The 23613-nt window shown below is 41.5% G+C and overlaps 1 protein-coding gene across 1 annotated transcript; it reads right to left on the bottom strand.

The window, feature by feature from the left end:
• Nucleotides 1-20398: 20398 nt before the first annotated feature.
• LOC147600246 (uncharacterized) lies at nucleotides 20399-21943 on the bottom strand. The gene has a single exon (XM_086751198.1). The coding sequence runs from the start codon at nucleotides 21941-21943 to the stop codon at nucleotides 20399-20401; it is 1545 nt and encodes a 514-aa protein (XP_086607324.1).
• Nucleotides 21944-23613: the final 1670 nt, after the last annotated feature.

Here is a 23613-nt window from a genome sequence, read left to right as displayed (position 1 = left end):
ATCGTTCTGTCCAAAGAGAAAAACATGAGTGCTTAGAAAACCAAATGCATAACAGTACAAACATAAATCCCTGTGGGCATGTTCCCTATTGTCTTCCTGCCTGTGTCATCCTTCATCTTTTGGTAAAGTGGGTATATAGTACAATCAGATTTGAAAAGCAGCTGATTTATTCCTCTTTTCACAATGGTAAATGATGATACAAGATGCAGAACAGCAAGAAATTTGATCCTTGGTCCTCCATAAGCCTCTTTGGTTTGCTCTGAAGTACCAGCTGTATTTCAGGTCAGCAGAGATTAAAGAGTATTGGAGCCGCTATAGCAGTTGCCATAAAATGGCTTTCATTTCCCAGCAGTCACTGAATTGATCATCTATTACCAAGTTTTTTATGCTGTCCTTAGGAGATATCTAACATCTGAAGCAAAATAGTTGGCAAGTATTGTTTCTGAACTTTAGAAAATGGCACGTGCACAGTACTTTCCCACTTGTAGATACAATCTGTATTACTCTTTTCATTACTATTAAAAGGTCTATTCTCTGAGCTGGTCACTACTAAATTTCTAAATACATAAAATTCATAATCAGGCCTAGATTTTCAAGAGTACCTGCTGCATGCAGAGCTCTCTTGAAAATTCAGGTGAGCTACTTTACATCTGCCAGAAACAAACTTAACAGGAGTAGCAATATAAAGTGAAGGGGAAAAACTAACTTGAATTAGCATAGTCTTCCATTTGCTTAAACTTCAGAGAGTGATTGTTTAACTTGTTTGTATTCCATGCAGTAATATGATAATCCTAAATGACTATAAAGTGGTTATTCAAAGTACTGCTTTGCAGAAAATGTTGTCATCTGAATATATCTTGATTTATGTCCTATTTACGAAGGTGGTAATGGTGTCAGAGCTGCTTATAACCTATGGCCCTCACAGTGCTGGGTGCTTGGCTGTTATCCAAACTACATATGAATTATTTTCAGTTTCTGCAAACAGAAATATTTGCTTCGATATTCAATAAAGATTGTGTGCCAGTCGCACACATGTCCCCCTCCCATTGTCATTGTTCACAAATGTCTTTCGTGGAATGTCCTCTCCTTTGCAATGTAAATACTTTTAGTGGGTTTCAATTTCTTCTGATTTTGAAAGTAGTGTAGGAAAGGGAAAATATTTTTTTTTTAAAAAAAACTTCTTACCTTTCATTAAGCCATTCAAAATCCTAAAAAAAAATTGTTTGTCCTTGCTTCTGCTTTGAACTGCACAAATCAAAGACTTTTGAGTTGGGATATTAAACATCAGAGATCTACAAAATCATGAAGGTAGTGGATAACATGCTTTCAGAACTGTTATTCACTGAATCCCACAATCTGAGAAAAAAAAATCAGCAGAAACAGTTTTAAAACACATAAGGGAAGATAGAGTAGATAGTAAGCTTCTGGACTTCTTTGCTACACAGATTTGCTGTGGAGGCAGACAAATGTCATCAGAGTCAAAACAGGAGTTGAACAAATTCATGAGTTCAGCTTCATAAACGGACACTGTAACGTGTCACTCGTCATGGTGTCCTTGGACATGGGGAGGAAAGGTGCATTTCTTAGTGGCCAGTTACAAACTGAAGCCCATCAGAGTAAAAGCAGCTCCTCCCTGGAAAAGTGAGGGTGGAGGAGTATACCTCCTTACTAGGCCTGGTACGGCCCAGGGTGCAGGTCACACCTCTGGCTACTTCCAGACCTTCTGTATGGTTCCCACTTCTGATGGAGGAACCTCCTCTTCTAGATGGGAACACCTATGCTGGGACCTGTGAGAGACACACATATAGATATTTTAGTTGAGTATTTTAGCATATTTTCTAAAATTATATTTCATTTTGCATTATTTAATATTGTCTTCTGCTTTCCCACAGCACGTTTTTAACAAACATTCCCTGGGTGGGAGTTTGACATATGCTTAAAGATTGCAAAGTAATATCGTTTTGCATCTTATTTTAATGGTACAACATTACTTCATCCACATTCAGGAGAAAGAATTTCAATTTAGTCTTTAAGCAGATCTTTGCTCATGAGTATATTCTTCCTATAGGTGCCTTTGCATTTTTCTCTTACAACACACAGTTCAAATGTTAAGTTACACACTGAGATATGCACTCAGTGTGGAAAAGTAATTTCTCACCGGTACTGACGTATGAAAATACCGACTTTTGCCGGACTATTTCTGGGAATAAGTTTGAGTGATCATTCTCTATGAAATTAAGGTAAAGGAGTTTGATTCTAAAGGAGTTTGATTCTAAAAATTGTAACAGAGTGTTCTTCAGGAAATGCCTCATTTTAACAAATTCTCTGGCACAGACAGGGAAATCATATTACTGATTAAAACCAGCAAATATAATGAGAATCTAGTTTTCATAAAAATAATACAAACCGTAAGAACTGAATGAGAGAATTATACTTTCTATTGTTTATTTGTGACTGTAGCTACACATTAAAATATGAAATATTAATAAGCACTGTAATAGTTATCATATTTCACATTTTCTCTAGATTTTTGCCACATCAGTCTAATTCAAATAAATACCAATGAGCTGCATTAAAAATAAATCTTAAATACATGGAACAGCATGTACCTTTTTCTTTGGAATTACTTTATTTAGAAAGATTACTTTTATTTTCATGTGTTCCACTTTGATTTCTGCAGATAGTGTCATTGCGAAAGGCTCACAGATATAACCAACAAACATATCTGAATTGATCTAGAAAACATGAAGTAGCTGATTTTATTCAGATTAGAGTAGAGCATTTTGTAACGTAGCACGTAAGGATGACAGTGCCAGAAAGGAGGATTTAGAAAAAGGAATCATAAACAGCCAATGTTTTTGCATTCCTGCTTTTGGTAGTTTCTTGTTCTTATTTTGCTACAGAACTCTTGTCTGAAAGTTATCACTTGTGAAAAGGCAAAGGCCTTGAGAAATGGCTTAGCTTGATTCAAGGTGAGATTTGCCGGTAGCAGCAGGAGCAGAGTATCCTGTCCGCATCGCTTCACCTCTGTGCAGAAATCCCACTGGGGCTGAGCTGCTGAGCAATTGCAAAGAAGCCAGTGTTTGTTGTATGCAAGGAAATGTTCCTGCATCAGATATAAAGACCAAATTGTAGGCGGAGGAAAAGGTTGCTGTTGCCTACCAAAAAAAAAAAAAAAAGATGTGTATATTACTCTATACTACACAATGCATTAAAGCAATATAGATAAAGAGGGGGGGGCCTTCCTGGCTGTTTTGTGTGTGGGCTGTAGAAAGTCCTGTGGGATTTTTGCTTTAGCTATGACACTCACAGCTTGCCTCAATTATTTCTTGCTGAATGGAGAATCCCAGCTGATATGCGATGAGGCAGAAGCTGTCAAAATATCAATGAACACTTGTGCTCTCAGATGAAGAGCACCTCTGCTGTCTTAAATCCAAGCATGGACAAGGGAACTTAATTGACAGAATTGCAGTGTTGGACAGAAGCTTGGAACATGACACAGAAAGAAAAATAGACATTTCGTCCATTGTTTATTCTGCATTTCAGTTTATCTCCATCTTCTGCTATTTTATTTCTGTAACTGTATTATCTTATTCTGCAAAGTACTTTAGGGGTGCAGAGTCAGGAAAACCAAAAAGAGAAAAATCATTCTCTTTATTTAGATGGATTTTATAAAAATAGAAGAATCTTCAGATATTTATTAATATCACCTATTGCATTCTTCCAAAATGACTTCTGGATCACAAAGAATGAATTGGTTACAGGAAATTAAAGTTCATCAAATAATCTTGTTCATAAAGCAATCAGTAATCAACAGTAATCTTTCCATTTAAGAACCTGTCTTCCTAATGGCCAATGTAATGCTCACTTCAGGTTAAAAGAGCACGTGTTGCTAGTTTGTCTGTCACAGCAGAAGATGATGGAGTATTTGCAGCATGCTGACACTCCTCCTTATCTGTCTGCACTACTGTACTCGGAGAAAATCACTAGCAGTTGTGATAAGCAGGTACCTGAACCTAGAGCTGACAGATGGTTGCCTTTTACAAGGTGAATCATATTTCTTAAAATGTCCAGCAGAGGAATTTTACCCCGTGAGAAGGAAAGTGACAGTTCTGGAGGTGTGTCTTAGTGGTGGAAAGCCAGGAAGTTGCTCTGACCAAAACTACCACTTCTGTGTGAATCATAGGGAATGTTCCATGTTACAGAAGCTTGTAAAACAGGATAGAAATGTACCAGTAAAAAAATAAAAAATTCCTACAGACTTACGTTCGTTTTCTTTCTGCTCTCTCCTCCTTCACACTCAGTGGTCGCCTGTTAAGGGACTTGCCACCTTCAGTTGTTTCTTGGTCTGTGAGAGCATGTGTTCGTACATATGCATGTGTGTACAAACATAGAGATGCATTTATATATGCACATATATAAATAAACCTCTTACAGAAGCTATGTAATGACTGGACTGCAATTGATTAAGAAGTACAAGTGTGCTACAGGAAATAGGATGCAGAGGCAGACAAAAGAGCTTGGTTTTCTTTTGGGACAACTCTTCTGTTTAAAGTTGGGTGGAATCACAGCAAGAGTTACGTTGTGTTTGTGTAGGACTTAGTGTATTGGTGTACCCATGGTAGCTACCAGTGCAATGGCAACGCACATGTAATTATCCAGTCTAACTATGGGATGGATATCAAAGGTCACCATGCTCATCTCCAGAAGCTGCTTTGAATTCTTAGAAGATTGATAAAAGAATGTAAACTGGTGGTATCTCTTTCAAAACACCTCAACAGGGCTGAATATACTGCAGAATGAAGGGCAGTTGGAAACCTACCACTTTAGATATGCAAAAGATGGGACCCTCAGATCACTAAAATAAGAACTGTGAAAAGCTCAGCAAGTAATGGCAATAAAACAGAAAGCAGTAAGCATATCAGAAGTCATGAGCAGTAAGCATATAAAAACAATTTTGGTACTATGACTGACTATACTGCATCCGCTGTTGAATAAGGATTAATTACTGCTCCCATTGCAGCTCTGAACAAAACAAAAATAAAGAAATACCACCTTCCTTATGGATGAAGGAATATACAACAGAGAGCAAATAGAGCGAGAAGAAAAGCACACCTCTGTATAATGAACCTGTGGCTATTTGCACAGGAGTGTTAGCATGGTTAGAGACCTTCACTGCTGAGCTGTATATTTTATTTCTCCCTATATCCTGTAGTTCCTGCAGCCTGGATTTACACCAGCTGTGACAAGGTGCAGCAGAAATCTCCATTTAGCTCTATTTTCTGACCAAACAGTCCATTTACTCCAGCTGTGCGTTCTTTCTCAGGATTTGGCCCTTTGTGTAAAGGTGAATGCTTCTTTGGCTGTGGTCCCAGTGGGGTGTTTGATAACTTTGTCAGAAAGAATCAAGAGAATGTAATATGACTGAACAAATAATAGGCCGTCAAGGAGACTGGAGTTACAGGAGCTGAAAGATAGTCCGAAACTCTTTGCTCTTCAAGGAAACCTAGAAAAACTTTGTCTTAATTTGGCCTTCAGAACTTTGACATCAGCCTTTGCTTGTCTGCAAGCATCAACTCAAACACAGGAATTTATATGGATAGTTAGTCCTCGTGAGAGGTTTCTGGCAGGCTGCTTTCCCTCAGGTCAGTTACATACGGCATAAGAAGCTACTGCAACTGCTTTTTCACCTCCATTCCTTTATGAAAAGTCTTACAGATTGTACTAGAAAATAACTCCTCTTTAGCTTTTTTTAAACCACTCAAACAAGGAATTATCCCTATTATAGAATGGTAAAAACACACAGAAAAACTATATATTTCTGTGGGGTTTTAATATATTTTTAGTAGCTCTCTTGAAGCATATTTCAATCAGCAAATTCATCGACACTAAAGTCAATGGATATTCTTACTGAAATAATCTATCATTTTTATGTTATAGGCAGATGTACAGTAAAAGGCAAATAGAACAAAGTTCAATGCTCAGTATGCTCCAGATTTTGACTTTGAAAAGGGTTTTGTAGGGCAAATACCCTTTGAAGACCACAAATAAATCCCCCGTGAGCCCTGGGGGCCTGGCTGCCACTTTCCCCCAAGACAGCAAGGGAGATGATGCTATGGGGAGGGCAGATGGGCAGACCCATTTGCTCTTGGAGAGCTGGAAATGTTCTTTTGGAGCTACACCCCAACACTGCTGAGACACAGAGGCTTGATGCTGCTGTGATGGGCAGCCAGCAGCTAATACAGCTGTTCAGTAAAGTAAGTGATTATTTACCACCCGCAAGAAATAACCCTGCAGCATTAGGCCCAGCTTTGGGCTCAGGGTTGGTCCAGACAACCCTTCTGCAGTTTCCAAACACTGACTCTACTCTGAAAGAATTTCTGCATTCCTCAAAAGCCTGAAGCTCCTCCAGGAGAAGGGGAAACACTGATTCTGTTTGCTTATCTTCATAGTGATAGCTATCATCTCAGTCAGCCCTAACCATTGAGCTGGAGGCTGCCTTACTCTATCCGTCCATTGAAGCTGTAATGAAAATTCAAAGTTTAATTTGGGTGGAGAAAGGAGAAGATGCTGGCAGATTTGTAGCCAGTTCACTTCTCTGTGACAATGGATCTGCAAGTCCCTTCTTCCAGGACGTTTGTGGTGAGGGTTGGTTGTAAAGTACAGGAAGAATCCTCAGGTGATGGCAACAGCACTCCCTACAGCCACAAAAATAATCAGCTCCAAAGTGAAATTTTGTCAGCTAAATAAGGAAAGTTTATTTACAGAATATCTTTCAAGCTGTACATATTTTAAGTTTACACACCTAGTCCTAGTTTGGGAACCTAAGCTGTTTATTTTTAAAGAAGCATGCCAGTTCACTTTTAAACGGCTCAGTTTTTAACATTGTTGGTTCTCCACCACGGAAAGTATTTCCCCTCTCTTCATATCATGATTCAAGTCAGCTCACGAAGTTAGATGTGCCAAGGCATGACAGAGACATATCTCCTATTTCTGCCTTCAACACAATAAACAAATGAAGAACAGGAACAACGTGCAGTGCAAAGATTAAGAAACTGCATTTCTGTGCAGGTCTTTTTCCTTAACACTTAAGGCAATAAATCATTTCAATTAGACATAATTAAAACAGTTTGCATTCGAAATGTAAATTAAAATTGAAATTAGTATTATCCAGTTTCCCCCTTCCACATTCATCTCAACTATCAGGAGGTTACTGCATATCTATCTACTCCTGGCATAGATTAAGTCATAACTTGCATGTTTTTTAATATAATCTCTGGTTGTAATCATGCACTGGTACATGGACTTTTATCAGCAATTCCACAGTTATGCAATCTTTTCCAAGTTCCTGTCCACATACCTCCGGGCTTTGAATCCTTTATTGCCTTTTCTAATTTTCCCTTTTCAACTAAAATTAATTAGAGTATGGGCTCTGTTGTCTTTTTGTTATTCCGTTCAGCTTTCAGGGCGTTTTTGTTCTCCACCTAAATAGCAGTTCCGTGAAGATTTAATACACTGCCCTCCTGTCTATGAGTGTGAACCCAACAAGAAGAGTGCTACTGCAGATACAGGACAAAAATTATATAAAGAGAAATAAAGAAGCCTTTTGTATTCCATTATGCAAAAAAACAACTTTATGATATTAGCGTGTACAGCAGTGGACTGATTAATTAAGCTAATAAACCCAATGAAATTAAACATTACTTAGATTCCTTTTATTTGCTCTTCTGTTGTCAAGTAAACCTTTCAAACCCTGTAAATAAGCAAGCCAAATGACAGTTTCAATTGGTATGCTGGGCATTTGAGTTACTTAATGTTGTATTTTTTTCCTGATTTTCACTCTTTTAGAGCATCAGGACAAATGCTTGGAATAAACACATTGATTTGGTTGCATTGTCAGTGGGTCACTAATCAGAGAAATCATTGATTAGACAGTAATCTGACAATTAAGTCTGACATTGTCTCCGGTGCCTTGGCAATGGGAGGCTGCATTTTTCTTCAAACTCAGACCTTGACCTTGTTGTTTTCACCGTCTGGAGACTGAAATGAGGATTCACAGTAAGAATGATGCTCTTATACTTTGTTTTCTTCCTTTTTTTTTTTTTTTTTTTCCCAACTCAGGACTGATTGTCATGTGTTTTTCTGCATTTATCTCTTTTTATAATGAACACAAGCCATTGCTGCACAGAAGTGACATTTTGACTGGATGTTAAAGCACTTTAACCATTTCCTCCCTTTAATTTCCTGAAAATTGATTTTTAGGTTTCATTCATCCCAATGATGGAGTAACAGTTTATACACCTTCATTTTGGGGGGGATCATTCTGGTTGCCTCTTGAGGGACTCAGAACATCACTCAGTGGCACACTGATTGTGTGTCAGTATTTCAGAGCTCCTCCAGCCCATGGGCTCAGCCCATCCAATGTGTACCAGCAGCATTCCTGGATAAAGGGAAGTGAAATGTGATGTTAATCTCCCCAGATAGTACTGCAATGAGTAATTCTTCCAATCTAGCAATAAGACACAATGTTAGTCTTGAAATTAGACACTTGGGCTGTGGTCCATCATTAATCAGAAAAGCACTTGAGCATGTCTGTACCTTTAGGCATGTGCTTAAGTGTTTTGCTGCAGTGGGGCAGGCTAAAGTAAATGCTTAAATGATTTGTCGAGCTTGTGTTTCAACACGTTATTGTTAACATTTGTATATAGCAGCAGGAATGCACGTTATTCTCTACACAGAGACTGAAGACAGTTATCAGACTCTCATTTCAATGAATTATATCAACATCACTTTAAATTAACTCGCTTACATGAAGCTGTCGGTGCTGTCATAAGAAAAGATCCGTTGTCACTCCATGATCCAGCACCAGTCAGTGATACCCTATCAGCTCACCAGAAACAAGATTTCACTTCGTACCGCAGGATACTCATCACCACTCATTTTCAGAGTGTGTGTTTCAGACCCAGCTACGTCTTATATATCTTAGAAGCATGAACAGAAAATAGAATTTAGTAGCCAGATTTTAGAAGGGATTTGCCTTTGCCTTAGAACAAACTATTGTATTTTTCATTGTTGAGGAGAGAAAACTAAAATCAACGCTTTACTTGAGTACTGCTTTTATGTTTTCTGTCTCATAGGCCTGCATGATAGAAGTCATAGTGGTGCCTCATTATATACTGATGCATCTGAAACCCAGAGGTAGATTATAGGCTTGAACTGGTACATAAAGCTATGTTTCAAGGTTTTTAGTCTTTTTTTTTTTCCTCCCTTTCCCTGTCTTAAAAAGTTTTTCAATTAAAACAAGCCTAAGAAGCTAAAAAAAAACTTAGGGAAAAAAGAAAATTTGTGAGGCATGCAGAAAATACTCAACCTGCATGGACCAGTGCTTAACTTAGAAAAATCTGATATTAGTAGAGTGAGAATTTAATAAAATAGTACTTATCTCCTAAGAAGCCTGTACAAGCATTAATCAGTCTTTATGTGAAGGATGGTTCCTCCCTGTTTTTTTCTGAGTTTGCATGTGCTTTGTTCCTTCAAAAAGGGAACGACTGGAAGAGGAAGAGATGGCTGTTTCTGTGGGGAGCAACTAAGCACAGTGAGCTGTTGCCAAAAGCTTCAGGGTGAGGTGAGGGTGTCACGGCAGGACACTGTGTCCTCAGGCAGCCACGTGTCCTTTAATTACAAAGGGAAGAGCTCTACCTCATTTGCTAATAAACCCAGGCTACTGAGTCAGTGTTTTGAGACTGCTTTGGGGAGTTCACTTTTGGGTGGAAGTCTAGGCAGATCCACCTTCACTGTCTGATTGATTTGGCTTCTGCAGCAATTGATGTACATGCTGAAGTACTGCTGATTTTCCTCACCAGAAAATAAACTACATCAGTTCAGGATTATTGCTTAAATTGAGGGAATCTGCTCTAAGTTTATTAAAATTCAGGGCAGAATTTCAACACATACTCAGTTGCTTCACTGCTCTTTGTTATTAATGGAAAGCTATCTATACAGAGCTAAATATTTGTATTTAAAAAAGAATATGTAAGCTTGCTGATTATCATAAAAATTTTCTAACTTTCTTTAAAAGATCCTTTACAATATCCCCCCTCCCTTTTGTTTTCCTCTTTTTCTTCTTTTCTGTTCTCTCTCCATTTCACCCAGCCAGTATCCTGCTGAAAGTGCTTACAGCACAGATACCAGAACGCTGGTCTGATGGAGAGCTCTGAGGTACTTTGGTACACATTTCTCCAGTGGGGAAAAAATAGTATCCGATGCATTCTGCCTACTTAACCTCCCTTTTGATCAGCTGTCCCTCAAAGGAAAGCCATCAGATTTCTGTTCTTTTTCTTCAATGATATGTTAGTGGCCTTCACTGAGTTTCTATCTCCCACAATGAGTATCTGATAGTAGAAACGTAACACATTCAGCACTATCAATTTCAAACACAATACACTAGAGTAATAGATGTTAAAAATTGCCTCAGCCACATAGTATATTGTCAAAAAATAGATTTCTTCGAGCAAACTCTGGCTTTAAATAAAAGGTGACATTGTTAACGAATGTCGTCAGAGTGATAAAGTGATAGACGCCTAGCCATTCCTCTCTATGGACCTTCCTGAACAGAGAGGCTGCGTAAAAGAAAAGGATATTTGTCAAGGAAAATTGGATGGAAAACTAAGGGTTTTTGACATTTATTGTCTTTTCTTCAGCTCCTGTCTACTATAGCAGTATATCTAAGTGTTTGTGTAACTTCTTATTTGGTCTAATTTTGAAGTGTATAGTGATAAAAGGTATAAGCACACCTTAGAAAACTCTCCTCCCTCTCAAATTCATTTTGCCTATATCACCCTGTCTTTGTCAATGAAATGAGAAAAATTAAACCACATTATTTAGAAAGGCTATATTACCCTACCCATCTGCATATAGAAGGATACATAAGGAAAAAAAAAAAAAAGCAGTCCTCCCAAAACTACTTTCTGGAATGAAATAAAGTTTTCATGCAAAAAGACATCTACCAGAAAACAGTGTTTACAATATAATAGTTTAAATAAGTTATTAGTTCAGTGTATTCCTTATATCAAATCCTGGTTACCAGATAACTGATAACAATACAATTGGGGGAGAGGGAAGTGAATTATTTAATTTAACACAATTTTTTGCAAATATCCACCTTCCTGCATACACTTTTGAGGAACAGAACATGACAATAATAACCACCCATCACTCAAAGAAAACCAGATACCCGTCCTTGAGTCATCCTTCCTGTAGTAGTGCTGGAACTCACATGTACTTTTGTCTGCCTGGCTCATTCCAACTATGGTCCTTTTTAAAAAAGATTAAAAAAAAAAGCCAAAAACAAACCCAGCCATTTTCTGGGGCTGTTCAAGAGCAGAATCCATACAGCAGTTCCTCTCTCGGAAAGCTGCAGAACATGCTAATAAAGGCAGTAGCTCCATACTGTTTTTTCCTGTACTTTATGTACATTAAAACTTCAGAAGAAATGTTATTTACAGAAATATACAAACTAGTAACAGCTCATCTGTAATATTCACCAATAGGCAGCACGAGCAAATACCCACTTATTTGCTACATGTAATCATTTTGATATCATTTGCTCTTCTAATTCACAAGCCAAAATGCTTAAAATTCCAATTGACAGGTCTTTGTCATTATTATTCATTATGCTTTGTTAAAGCCATTTAATCATGTGCAGGCTCTGCAAAGGATTTCTTCCCCTTTCACTTTTTAACAAACATGCTTTTGAAGGTAAGCTTGCATAGCAAATAACTTATCAGATAGAAATAATTACAGACAGCAAGAGGGAAAAAAATCTAATCTGCTGGGAATTGTTCTTTGCTTTCATTGTCCTGCAGCACCATTTTACCAGAAAGCGCTCTGAATAATTTAGGGGCTGCTAATATGATAGCAATGTCATCTGATGTTCACCGCAATTGCTTGAGGTCAGTGTGCTATCTGGTTATATTTGATGCCCAAGAAAAAAAAGGAAGCTCTAAAACTGAAGGCAGCCTATCAAGTAGAAAGATTATTCTGGCTGGATTTTATAGGCCACTTAAGGTGGGCAGTAAGAAGCAGCAAATACTCAGATGCTATCCAGAAATATGATGGTTTCAGAGGTTTATTTTAGTAAAAATCAAAAATGAAGACATGGATTACAAGATTCTCTCTACCTGTGTTTCATGTTAGTGAACTAAGAGTTGTTGATTAAGTCAATTAACATAAGCTATTAAGAACATTAATTTAGAAAGCCATCTTCTCCTCACTAACAAATTAGCACTCTGCAGCATGGTACCCGACTCAACCATGGGTAGCTGCACTGGGAGCTTTCAAGTCTCTTCTCTTCTTCCCTCAAAGACAGTGTTTCAACTGAAAGAAGATTAGTCATTTTCAAAGTTACAAACAGCAGAGAGCACTATACAAAAACTGTCTCAACTTCCCCCAGACTTTAAACAAAAAAAAAGGCAGAAAGTTACATCTACCCTTCACCTTAGAAAAAAGCTGCATTAGCAGCAATGCTAGTACTCTGCTACTACTAACCTAACTCGCTGTGTGCCAATCAGGCAAATAAGAGCATGTCTGAAACACTCCTGTTAGAGATTCTGCTTTGATTTGTTTACTTTAGACAAAGGTTAAATAAGGATCATGTTACTAATTTAGTTTCGTCTGCAGTGCTGTTTATCTCTGTGAGCTAAGGTAAACTAGATGAAATCAAGATCCACAGAGGGCATAAAACACTAAGGTTTTTGATTCAGCGTTTCATACTTGAATAGTGCTGATGATTTCTCCTCAAAATTAAGTCCAAATCATCTCCAAATCACCCGCAGTCAGGCTGGCAGGTATGGGAACACAGAACAGTTGTTGACTTCAAGTCTTTTTGAAAGAATTTAACATAGAAAATACATAAGAAAAGTTCAGCTCTCTGCAGATTGCTTTCAAACTAGCTCCTTCAATAGAAGCTCACCCTCTAAGTTGAGGCCATGATTACAAAGCAACCTTAAGGAGATATGACTTCCCCACCTCAAATTTTTAAAAAAAGGTTAGCTATCCCTACACATCTAGGGTTAGTCCTGCCACATTGCAGAAGAAGCAAATAGAAGAGGCCACTGACAGCTTCCTCACCACCCCACACACCCTGACCCCCAGGGCATGGGGCAGCACAGGCAGAATAAAACAGCAGAAGTACAGTTTCCCTGCAAAGATCATTTGCCACCTCAAGGACCTGCTTTCTTGGCCTGTACCAAAAGCAAACCCTCACTCTACAGAAGAGCACCTGCTCAGGCTTATGATCATTCATTCTGCTCTCCTGGTTTGGTTTCCCTGAGCACTGTAAGGGAACCATTGACAAAACTCTTGCCTTGGTGCAGGGCACAGCACCCCTCTGCAGCCTGCCTCTCCCAGGGAGGGAAAGACCCCTCCTCAGCCATCTTAATTACCTCCTACACCTGAGCCCCTCAAGCTTCCTGCTCAGTTTCTTCCAGACAGCCCCATGGCCCAGCCTCCTTTGCTGTGCTTTAATGAGGGCTCTAATTATTGCCAGGTGAGTGTGATTGCCAGGTGAGTGTGATCACTGCTAATACTGGCCTTGGTTATTCCAAAGGTTCCAAAAGAATTTTATTTCCTTGTTTTTCCCCAAGCATTATATGTTGCCGTGGCTGGTCTCAGGGGTCTGCACTCTGTTTGGTGCCCGTGTTATGAGAAGGATTTATATTTGGTGCCCGTGGCTTCCATCACCGGGACGCTGTCGGGTGGCCTCTCTGAGGGGTGGCCGGGCCAGGGCCTCAGCACAGGACACACCTGGGCCCCTCAGCCAGGGGTGTGGCTCCTCAGGCGAAACCTATTTATGTGAGGGCAAAACCCTCCTCTCTTTTTGGGTAGTGTGTGAGCAGCAATGCTGGGGACAGTGGGTTGGGGGTTGGGGGGGAGGGGAGGGAGGGAGGGGGTGCTGCAGCAGGTTCCTTCCTCCATGTTTCCCAGGTACTGAGAGGGGCTATGCCCCGTGGGGAGGAGCCCATGCAGGAGCAGGTTTATCCTGAAGGAGCTGTGGCCTGTGGAGAGGAACCATCCTGGAGCAGGAGAAAACTGTGAGGAGGAAGGAGCAGCAGAGAGGTACTGCTGTGTGCTGGGCCTGGGCTGTCAGGGGAGGGAGAGGAGCTGGGGGTGAAGTTGAGTGGGGGAAGTGTTTTATATCTTCTTGTTGTTTTTTACTACTTAACTTTATTTTAACTGGCAGTGAGTTAAATTAATTTTCCTGAAGTTAAGTATGTTTTGCCCTGATGGTAACTAGTGAGCAATCTCTCTATCTTCCTTTTTGCTCATGAACTTTTAAAATCCTGGTTTCTCTCCCTGTGGAGGGGGCAGTGAGAGAGTGGCTGTGTCGGGGTCTGGCTGCCAGCCAGGGGCAACCCCATGCAGATTTGAATTCACCAACTCAGAATCATGTACTTTAGATATAGCTTTGTGTCACTGGGCAACCGGTGTCATAGGATTCACTGGCCAACCTGGAAAGTCAGAGATGTCTAATCTTGCTATTCCTAACTTTCTGTAGCTAAAGATTGATGGCTTTAATGTAATTTATCTATAAAAAAAGTAAGGGAGTTCCTCAAGTTGAGCACCTTCTAACCTTTAGGATGTCTGTAGCATAACTTCAGTTGCTTGGTTAATTACAACTAAAGAGTAGTTTGAGATAAGACTTATCCCTGCTGCTACAAGGCTTTCTGCATTCACCTGCATATTGGGAAAATCCTGAAAGTCCTCATGCAGAATGAGACTGGTATAAATATGGGCTATGAATGTGATAGCCTGCAACATCAAGGAAAGAAGCTCTATGTGAATCACTTCCTGAGTTGATTTGTCTAGTAATTCTGTGCAATGCCTAAATCTGAAAAAAAAAAAAACCTGTTGTAAATGTGAAAAACCAAAAAAAAAACCCAAAAAGGTAAAACATGCAACTGAATCATTCCCTCAGCTGAATGCTATGCTAACAGGTGGTTGAAGCTGTAAATGTGGTTACACAGACTGTCTGGAAGTGAAAGATTGCTGTTTTGTTCTCTAGCATGGTGTTGTCACGAACCGATAAAGGTCCGGTCGTGAGAGGTACGAATTTCTCGGTTACAGAATTAAGACACAACGGTGTCATACGCATATGTTGGTTCTTTATTTCATTCACACACAAAGGGTAAGGGGGGAGGGGGAGAAAGAGAAAGAGGAAGAGAGAAAAAGAGGGGAGAAAATACCACCACGGAGAGTCAGCGTCCTGAAAGTCCGTTGTACAGAGTGGGTGGGGTGGGTGCCTCAAAAGGATGACGATGCCCCCCACGGAGAATCGGCGTCCCGAAGGTCCGTCTGAGTGGGGTGGGGGTCCACACACACACACACACCAGGGTTCATGCGGCGACCCTTTTTGTAGTCCTTTGTAGGTCAGGTGCTTCCTGCCTGTGGTTTAGCTTGTGATTGCTGCATCCTGTTGATCTGTCTCTGTGGTGGTACGTGTTAGCTCTCTGCAAATGCAAGGCCCGCTTGTCCTTTGTAAGCCGTGCGGTTACCTGAAGCATGTTGTTACCTGATTGCTAGTAAGACAGTGTCCACAAAGTCATTTTGCGTCCCCCAGAGCTGGCCTCCATTGTGCAGTCACTTGGCAGTGCTGTGCATGCTTAGTACCGTCCAGGGCCTGAGCTCATGCACAGGGTTTGGCTCTATTCTGGGGGAAGGGTACAAAACAAGATACCCCATTTTGCAGTTCTTGGAGTTACTAGGCACATGTTGCTGCTTCAGCTACAAAACAGGATATTTGTCTAGACATTCCCTCACAGTTGTTGAAGTTTTTTTAGCATTGTGGTTTGTCAGTTCTCTCTATCATTTAGCGATGTTGAGACATTAATTAACCTTTTCAGTCTCTGACACCACCCCGTGGCTCAACATCGCTCACCAAGGTTGGAGGGGGGAAAGGGGGAAAGAAAAAGAAGAGGAGAAAAGGTGGGGGGAGAAAGGGTGAGGGGACTTAATTACAAGTATTCTTATATGCGTATTCCTATTGTTGTATGATACGTTGAGGGGTTTCTTCATTTTTAACATGGACCACCCCAAGGTAACATACCTCAATCCAATTCACATATAGCATTGTGTTGGTATGATGTTCACTGATCCAATGATGTCAAATAATCTATTCAAAATTACAGATATAACACAAATAAAAATTAATAGGTTAACAATAAGTATATTAATAATTAAAAACATAGATTTAGATATCAATATAATGACCATATTTCTTCCCACCCCGTGAGTCCCAATATTTTCAGGTCTGCCTTCAAATTGGGGGGGGGATAAACATGAAACAATTTCTTTTTGACATTTATCATTTCATCATGGTTGAGATAGGCTTCACAGAGGCGGGACAGTGTTTTTTCCCAAAGACGGGGTAACTGCGCCTGCGCCAGGTTGGAATTGTGGCTTTGAAGGCAAGCCGGACTACCACCCAGGATTCCCGCTTCAATGTTAACGTTCTCTGGAAGAGGGAACTGGGTATACGAGTCCCCAGGTCTCTTTCCAGATCTTTCCAAGGGAGGGACTGCGCGTGCGCAATCCCAGACTTGGAATTTATAAAAGGGGCAACCACGAGGTGCCACGCATACTTGCACCACCTGAGCAGCAGGAGTCACTATCTTCAGCATTTATTTTCAAGATACCTATGAATCTGCCAGTGGTAATGTTCTCTCCTTTCTTTTATTCCTTTATTTTTCCTGTTGCTTGGCTATGGTGGTGTAATGTCTTTTTTGTTATTAGAATGTCACTATTCAGCCACCACCAGATGATGCAGAGGAAGGGCCCAGTCAAGCATCTGATCACGTGAGGCGATCAGTGAGGTTGGTATCATTAATCTCAAGGGGTCCCCTTTTTTTTTATTTTTTAACTTTCGTGGTTGTTAAGGATTTTCTTTTTGTTGTTGTATCATTTCTAGCTTTGTGAGACCTGCTGCGGGGGCAGAGGGAGAGAGAGTTGGCACTGCCCGTCGCGAAGATGTTGAAGAGATTGATTGGGGGTGTCTGCGGGTGTTATTTTGTTTGTTGTTAGGGATTGCAATTTTCGGTGCTTTCTTTATGTTATGTTATTTGCTTTACTGTTACTACTATGACTGCTGTGAATAAGCTGTTTCTACAGTTTTTGTTTGTCTCTGTTTGTTGTTAGTTCTTGTTAATCTTGTTTATATACGTTCTGCAATAAAGTTCAGTTTTGCAGTTCATCATGAGTCTCCTTTTCCACATCTATAGTGGATTCATAAGCAAAGGCGGGAAGTGGGGGTTGGGAGCGGAAGCTACCACGCGGTTTAGCTGACAAAAAAAAATAGCAAAGTTATATGATTCTAACAGTTATGTGTTCAGCCTGCCTTACAAATCTGATATGTTTAACCCCATCGGGTGAAGTCACAGTGATCGCTTGCATACGAGTCACTACGCTTTGAATTAATTGAATTAGGCATGGTATAATACAAGGCAAAAACAATAAGGCTGCTAACCCACATAGCAAATAAAATAAAAGTCGTTTTATCCATGGTGTTCCTGGTAGCCAGGACCACAAATCACTATCCCAGCCATCCCAGCCATTCCATGTTTGAGTGGGGACATGAGCTAGTTTTCTAATGTCTGTGGTCAGTTGTAAAACCACTTCACCTACATCACTGATTTTTAGACAACAATTAGAAATGTTTAGCTTCCCACATACTCCTCCCTCTTCAGCCAACAAATAATCCAAAACCATGCGGTGTTGCAGGATCGCAGTGCGCATCTCTCGAGATTGTTGATTCAAGAGATCTATAGCATCGGCAGTTTTGTTGGTAATAATTTCTAAAACTGCCTGTAAGCGAATTATGCGATTTAGGTTATAAATTGGTTCCCGGGCTCCTGTTATAAAGTCATTAGGATTTCAAGTGGCCGGCCCATAATGCTGTATTATCCTCTCGGGAGGCCACCCATTTTTTCCCCCATTTTTGTGTTCCACCTATTTCAATCTCGATAGCTCGCTTATTGCGTGCAACACCATTATCACCCAAATTGTCATAGAGTCTCACTCCAAGTTGGGGACTCTCTGCTTCAGGGAGCAGGAAAAATAGAGGCCGGATAATTCCAATATAACAAACTCCTGACCAGTTTGCGGGCAGCATTTTGTAGGCAGTGTGTCCACAGATCCAGTAATGTCCCTTTTTGGCCTTTGCCCCTTCAGCAAACGGTCCAGCTGCAGTCCGTGGGTGTTGCAAGTAGGTTGTATTATAGTCTCCTAGAGGGCTAAAGAAGGTGGTGTTACGTTTTCCCAGTTGGCTATGTGTTTGTCCAGTGCAGTACCAAGCACCCGTGTCGTTTTTCCACTCACAGGCTTGAATATAACCTCGGCCGTCTGACCACCAAGCATCAAAGGAGTCATTTTTATTTGACCAAAATCCCCAAAAACTCTTACTGCGTCCGGCTTTATTAACCCACATCCATATGCTAAGACTAACATCTTTGTTGATTAACTTGTATGTGAGTGTCCACTGACATTTGCTTTCCCCCACACTGACTCCTCCTTTTTGGGTGCGATTTAAACAATATCTACCTACGGCAGGGAATTGAACTGGCCATGTTTCAGAATCATTCCAGGTGGTGTTATCGGTTTCACTGTAATTGCTCATGATTTGTCCTGGCGTGAGGGGCATGGAGGTCCATGGCCAGCTTGATAGCCCTAGAGGTCCTCCACACACCCAGCAATGGCTTAAATTAAAAGCTTCACTCACAGATTTTGCTAACAAAATGAACTCATTACTGTCAAAGGAATTGCGTAGATAGAGAGGGGGATGAGGGGGCCTCTTTTCCCCACCTTGGGCAAATCCACAGAGCAATATAATTAAGAGAAAAACAGTGTTTACAGACATCTTCACTGATGAATTTTATCGCTTCCTCTGTAGGCGTGTCGGGTTCTGGTCTGGTGCTCTCCTCCTCCTGAAAACGAGACAGAACAGAACTCGCTTCTCGGGTGAGAGAAAGAGGAAGGAAAAAAAAAAGAAAAAGCGAATGCGCGGGGCGGGGGGGTGAAAAGGGGGTTTCTGTTTGCTTAGGAGGCCTAAAATGAAGGAACTATCCATCGAGTGTTAATTTTATGTTCCTTCCCCCAGGCATCGGTTGCTTTCCATGCATATTTATTGAGCGGTTCACTCAGAGCCAGGGGAACCTGTCCTATGGTGGGCATGTCCACCAGCACAGGCTGGCCTGGAAAATGGCGAGGAGTCTCTCCTTGTGGTGGATTGCCTGTCTCCGGGATCAAAGATGGGGGCTTAGGGCAAAAGGCATTCAAACGGGGGCAACCATTCACTCCCCAACGGTCATTCACTCTGGTAACTGCATCCCATAGCCTACTCATCCAGTTTGGGTTATATGGTTTCAGAAATCGTTTTAACAGACCATTTGTTCGCTCTACTATTCCATTGGCTTGTGGGTAGTACGGTGTATGAAATACCCACTTAATTCCTTCTTCCTGTGCCCATTCCTGTACAATGTGGGCAGAAAAATGTGTTCCATTGTCTGACTGTATTGTTTTAGGTTTGGGAAGGGTACTAAACCACATCTTTAAAGCTTTTATTGTATTTTCTCCAGTTGAAAAAACATATCTTTTACATCTATAGTTGCCATTACCTTATGTGTTTGCTCTTGAATGGTTGCTATCAGTTCGGCAATGTTAGGAACAGCTGCTGTCAGTGGACCAGTGTTGGCATTTAGCCGCCGATAGTCCACAGTCAATCTCCATTTCCCGTTAGGCTTACGTACCGGCCATACGGGGGAATTGAATGGGGAATGTGTCGAAACCAATATTCCTCTGGCTTTCAGATCTTCAATCACTGGAGTGATGCCTTCTCGAGCCCCTAGTGATAGCGGGTATGGTTTGACATTTGTTAATTTGGACGGGGGAAGAGTAGGTACTGTCTGTAATAGTCGTATTTGTCCTACTCTCGGGCCAGTTGTTGGAGCCCCAAAAGCCCACAAATTGCCCTGAGAGTCTTGCCACCGGTGTCCTTTCAGTACATCAATGCCTAGAAGGTTCATAGGAAAGTCGCCTATGGCTACCTGAGTTCGAACAGGGTTATCTAATCCTGGCAATGTCAAAATTATTGTGGTCATCGCTACTGGACACTGCTCACCTAATGCATTCAGAACCATTGTTTTTTTATGTGGGACTTTGATTCCACACCGTACAGCATCTTCGTGTTTAATTGCAGATATTTGGGCACCTGTGTCTACCAAAAAGGTAATAGTTTGTCGGTTTGGTCCAATAGCCACAGTAATTAATAAATCTCCTCTTTCATTTAGGGTGAGTTGTCTCAAAAACGTCCACACTCCGCTCCCCCTCTCACCCACGGAGGGCGGAGAGCTTAGTTTCCCTGCGGTCCCTTCACTTTGGTAGTTTCTGGTTCTGCATTTTCAAAATCTATTAGACGTGATGCAGTGGGGCTTGGGAGAGGCGTGGCAGGTTGGGGCTTTTCCTCTCTTTGTCTCTCGCGTCCCCATCCCTTCACTAACAACTCTAACTTGGTGGTGGGGAGGCCATCCATCAAGTCCTTTGGAATTCCTAGACTCATTCCTAATCGCCACCAGTCCTGCCGATTAAGAATTTGCTTTTGTCTCTGATTATTAGGCTGAGATAAATTTCTCTTTTGGTTTGGCAGTACCTTTTGCGGCGAGAACATCTCTGTCATTCTCACAGCTTTCGATTCCGTTTTCTGCTGTGGGCCCCCTACGGGGCCGTATTTTCTCCCATAATTTATTAACTCATGGGCCACCTCCCCCCATGTCCACACCTTCCTACCATCTCTTGTTCGATCGGGGGTTACTGCCATCTCCAAAGCGGAGGTGATTCTGTCTGTCTCAGGGATATTTTGAATCCTCCCTTGTAATTGAATACCTATGGGTTTAAGTGAGTCAGGGAGTCCGCGAATTAAAGGTGTCATCCTTTCTGGGTCTACAGGCAACATCATCGGCGAACTCACATGGGGTTTCAGTTTCCGATCATACATCATTTGTAAACAAGCTGCCTTTTGAACATTCTCTACGAGGTGATCCACAGACCCAGCAATGGCAAGTGGATCTCCCCTCTCCAGGGGATTCAAACCTCCTGCCCAATATGCCGCTCGCTGTGTTAAAGTCCAGGGTGCCCGGTTATCTCCTGTAGTTAAGAATACTCCCGGACCCCAATATCCTTCTGCTTCCTTCTCCGACAACATTATTCCGTCTCCCCCCGATAGGGAGACCCTCCACACATATTCAGTCTCTGTCTCCTTCGGAGACCTGGAGTATTCCTTCTTTAATTTTGCCAATTCAGTGGCAGAATAGGGTGTTTCCTTAGTTACAATCTGCGGTTCACCATCAGCACTGTCATAAAGATACTCTGTTTTGACCAGGGGACACACATGGGGAAACTCCCCTACAGTCTCCTTAGCTCTTTCCAAGTCCCTTTGCGGGTATATCTGCCTTATTTCCTTCTCTGCTTCTACCAGACAACCCTTCTCTTCCAATAACCGATTCCGCAACTCTTCTTTTAACAAAACATTCTGTTGACGTTCCTTTTCCAACAAAGCTCTATTCTCTTCAAGTTGTTTTTGTAAAGTCTGAACAGCCACCTGCAGAGCATCGAGGGCCGCATCAGCCTGACTGAGTCTCTGCCTACGATCCTCGATTGCTGCTGCTAAGCTCGCCCCTAATACGGCGCAAATTAAACCTTTACCCTTTCCAGGTCTTGCCCTTGCCTCCTTTCGCAGGACAGTTATCCTGTCAACAACACTCTGAGGCTGAAACCAATGGTCTTTAGCCCACAATTGCCCTTGAATCGAAGGGCGCAAACGATGTGTTTCTAAAAAGGTAAACAACTTCTCGATTTCTCCCTCAGATGAGGGGGCAGAATCATGAGCGGTTTCTTTCATTATGCACAACTGAAAGGGGAACAACGTCTTGAGGGGGAATTACACCTTACTCCACAATTTCCCCTTTGTTGTTACCCTCAAGAGGCTACACCTTACCACAACACAACACAAATTTCTCAACAAGTTGCCTCGTCAGAGGCTGGCAACTGAATGCCCCTCGGTTTACACCGACAAGTTTAACAACAATTTGCCTCGTCAGAGGCTGGCAACTGAATGCCCCTCGGTTTACACCGACAAGTTTCACAACAATTTGCCTCGTCAGAGGCTGGCAACTGAATGCCCCTCGGTTTACACCGACAAATTTCACAAGAAGGTATCAGAGCGTCTCACTCATTCCCAGATTCCGTTCGCCACAATGCGCTTCTGTCTCCGAGAATCCTGCCGACTACGCCAATTAAATGTCACGAACCGATAAAGGTCCGGTCGTGAGAGGTACGAATTTCTCGGTTACAGAATTAAGACACAACGGTGTCATACGCATATGTTGGTTCTTTATTTCATTCACACACAAAGGGTAAGGGGGGAGGGGGAGAAAGAGAAAGAGGAAGAGAGAAAAAGAGGGGAGAAAATACCACCACGGAGAGTCAGCGTCCTGAAAGTCCGTTGTACAGAGTGGGTGGGGTGGGTGCCTCAAAAGGATGACGATGCCCCCCACGGAGAATCGGCGTCCCGAAGGTCCGTCTGAGTGGGGTGGGGGTCCACACACACACACACACCAGGGTTCATGCGGCGACCCTTTTTGTAGTCCTTTGTAGGTCAGGTGCTTCCTGCCTGTGGTTTAGCTTGTGATTGCTGCATCCTGTTGATCTGTCTCTGTGGTGGTACGTGTTAGCTCTCTGCAAATGCAAGGCCCGCTTGTCCTTTGTAAGCCGTGCGGTTACCTGAAGCATGTTGTTACCTGATTGCTAGTAAGACAGTGTCCACAAAGTCATTTTGCGTCCCCCAGAGCTGGCCTCCATTGTGCAGTCACTTGGCAGTGCTGTGCATGCTTAGTACCGTCCAGGGCCTGAGCTCATGCACAGGGTTTGGCTCTATTCTGGGGGAAGGGTACAAAACAAGATACCCCATTTTGCAGTTCTTGGAGTTACTAGGCACATGTTGCTGCTTCAGCTACAAAACAGGATATTTGTCTAGACATTCCCTCACAGTTGTTGAAGTTTTTTTAGCATTGTGGTTTGTCAGTTCTCTCTATCATTTAGCGATGTTGAGACATTAATTAACCTTTTCAGTCTCTGACAGGTGTGTTCAGAGCTGGCAACTAGTCCTGAGTCCTGGATGTTGGGCATCTTGGAGCTGTACAAGGGTGAAATGCAAACTCTTCTATTAGACTTCTTGCGACAGGTCGATATGTGTAGTGTTCGAGATGGGGAATAAAAGGGTTCCTTTAAGATTACTCTTGGTTTTTTTTATAAGGACATCTATGTTTACAAATGACTAAGGGATTTTTATTTAATAGAACAATCCAGAATGTTGCAGTAGGGATCTCAAGTCATCCAGACCACTAAAGTGTCTACAGACATTATGTAGCAATTCCAACACCTGATAAATGAATCCATATTGTTCTTACTCCTGACAGTTTATTTGCTTTGGGGTTTTTTCATTGTTTAAAAAAACGACGTTTGAGATGTGAAGCAAAAGTCCTAAAGGAGAGGTGCAAAAGATGTGTATGG

Source organism: Chlamydotis macqueenii, chromosome 6, assembly GCF_036417535.1.
Source record: "Chlamydotis macqueenii isolate bChlMac1 chromosome 6, bChlMac1.mat, whole genome shotgun sequence".
Classification (NCBI taxonomy): domain Eukaryota; kingdom Metazoa; phylum Chordata; class Aves; order Otidiformes; family Otididae; genus Chlamydotis; species Chlamydotis macqueenii.
Note: the sequence above shows the minus strand (reverse complement) of the source record. Positions and strands in the feature narration are given on the sequence as shown.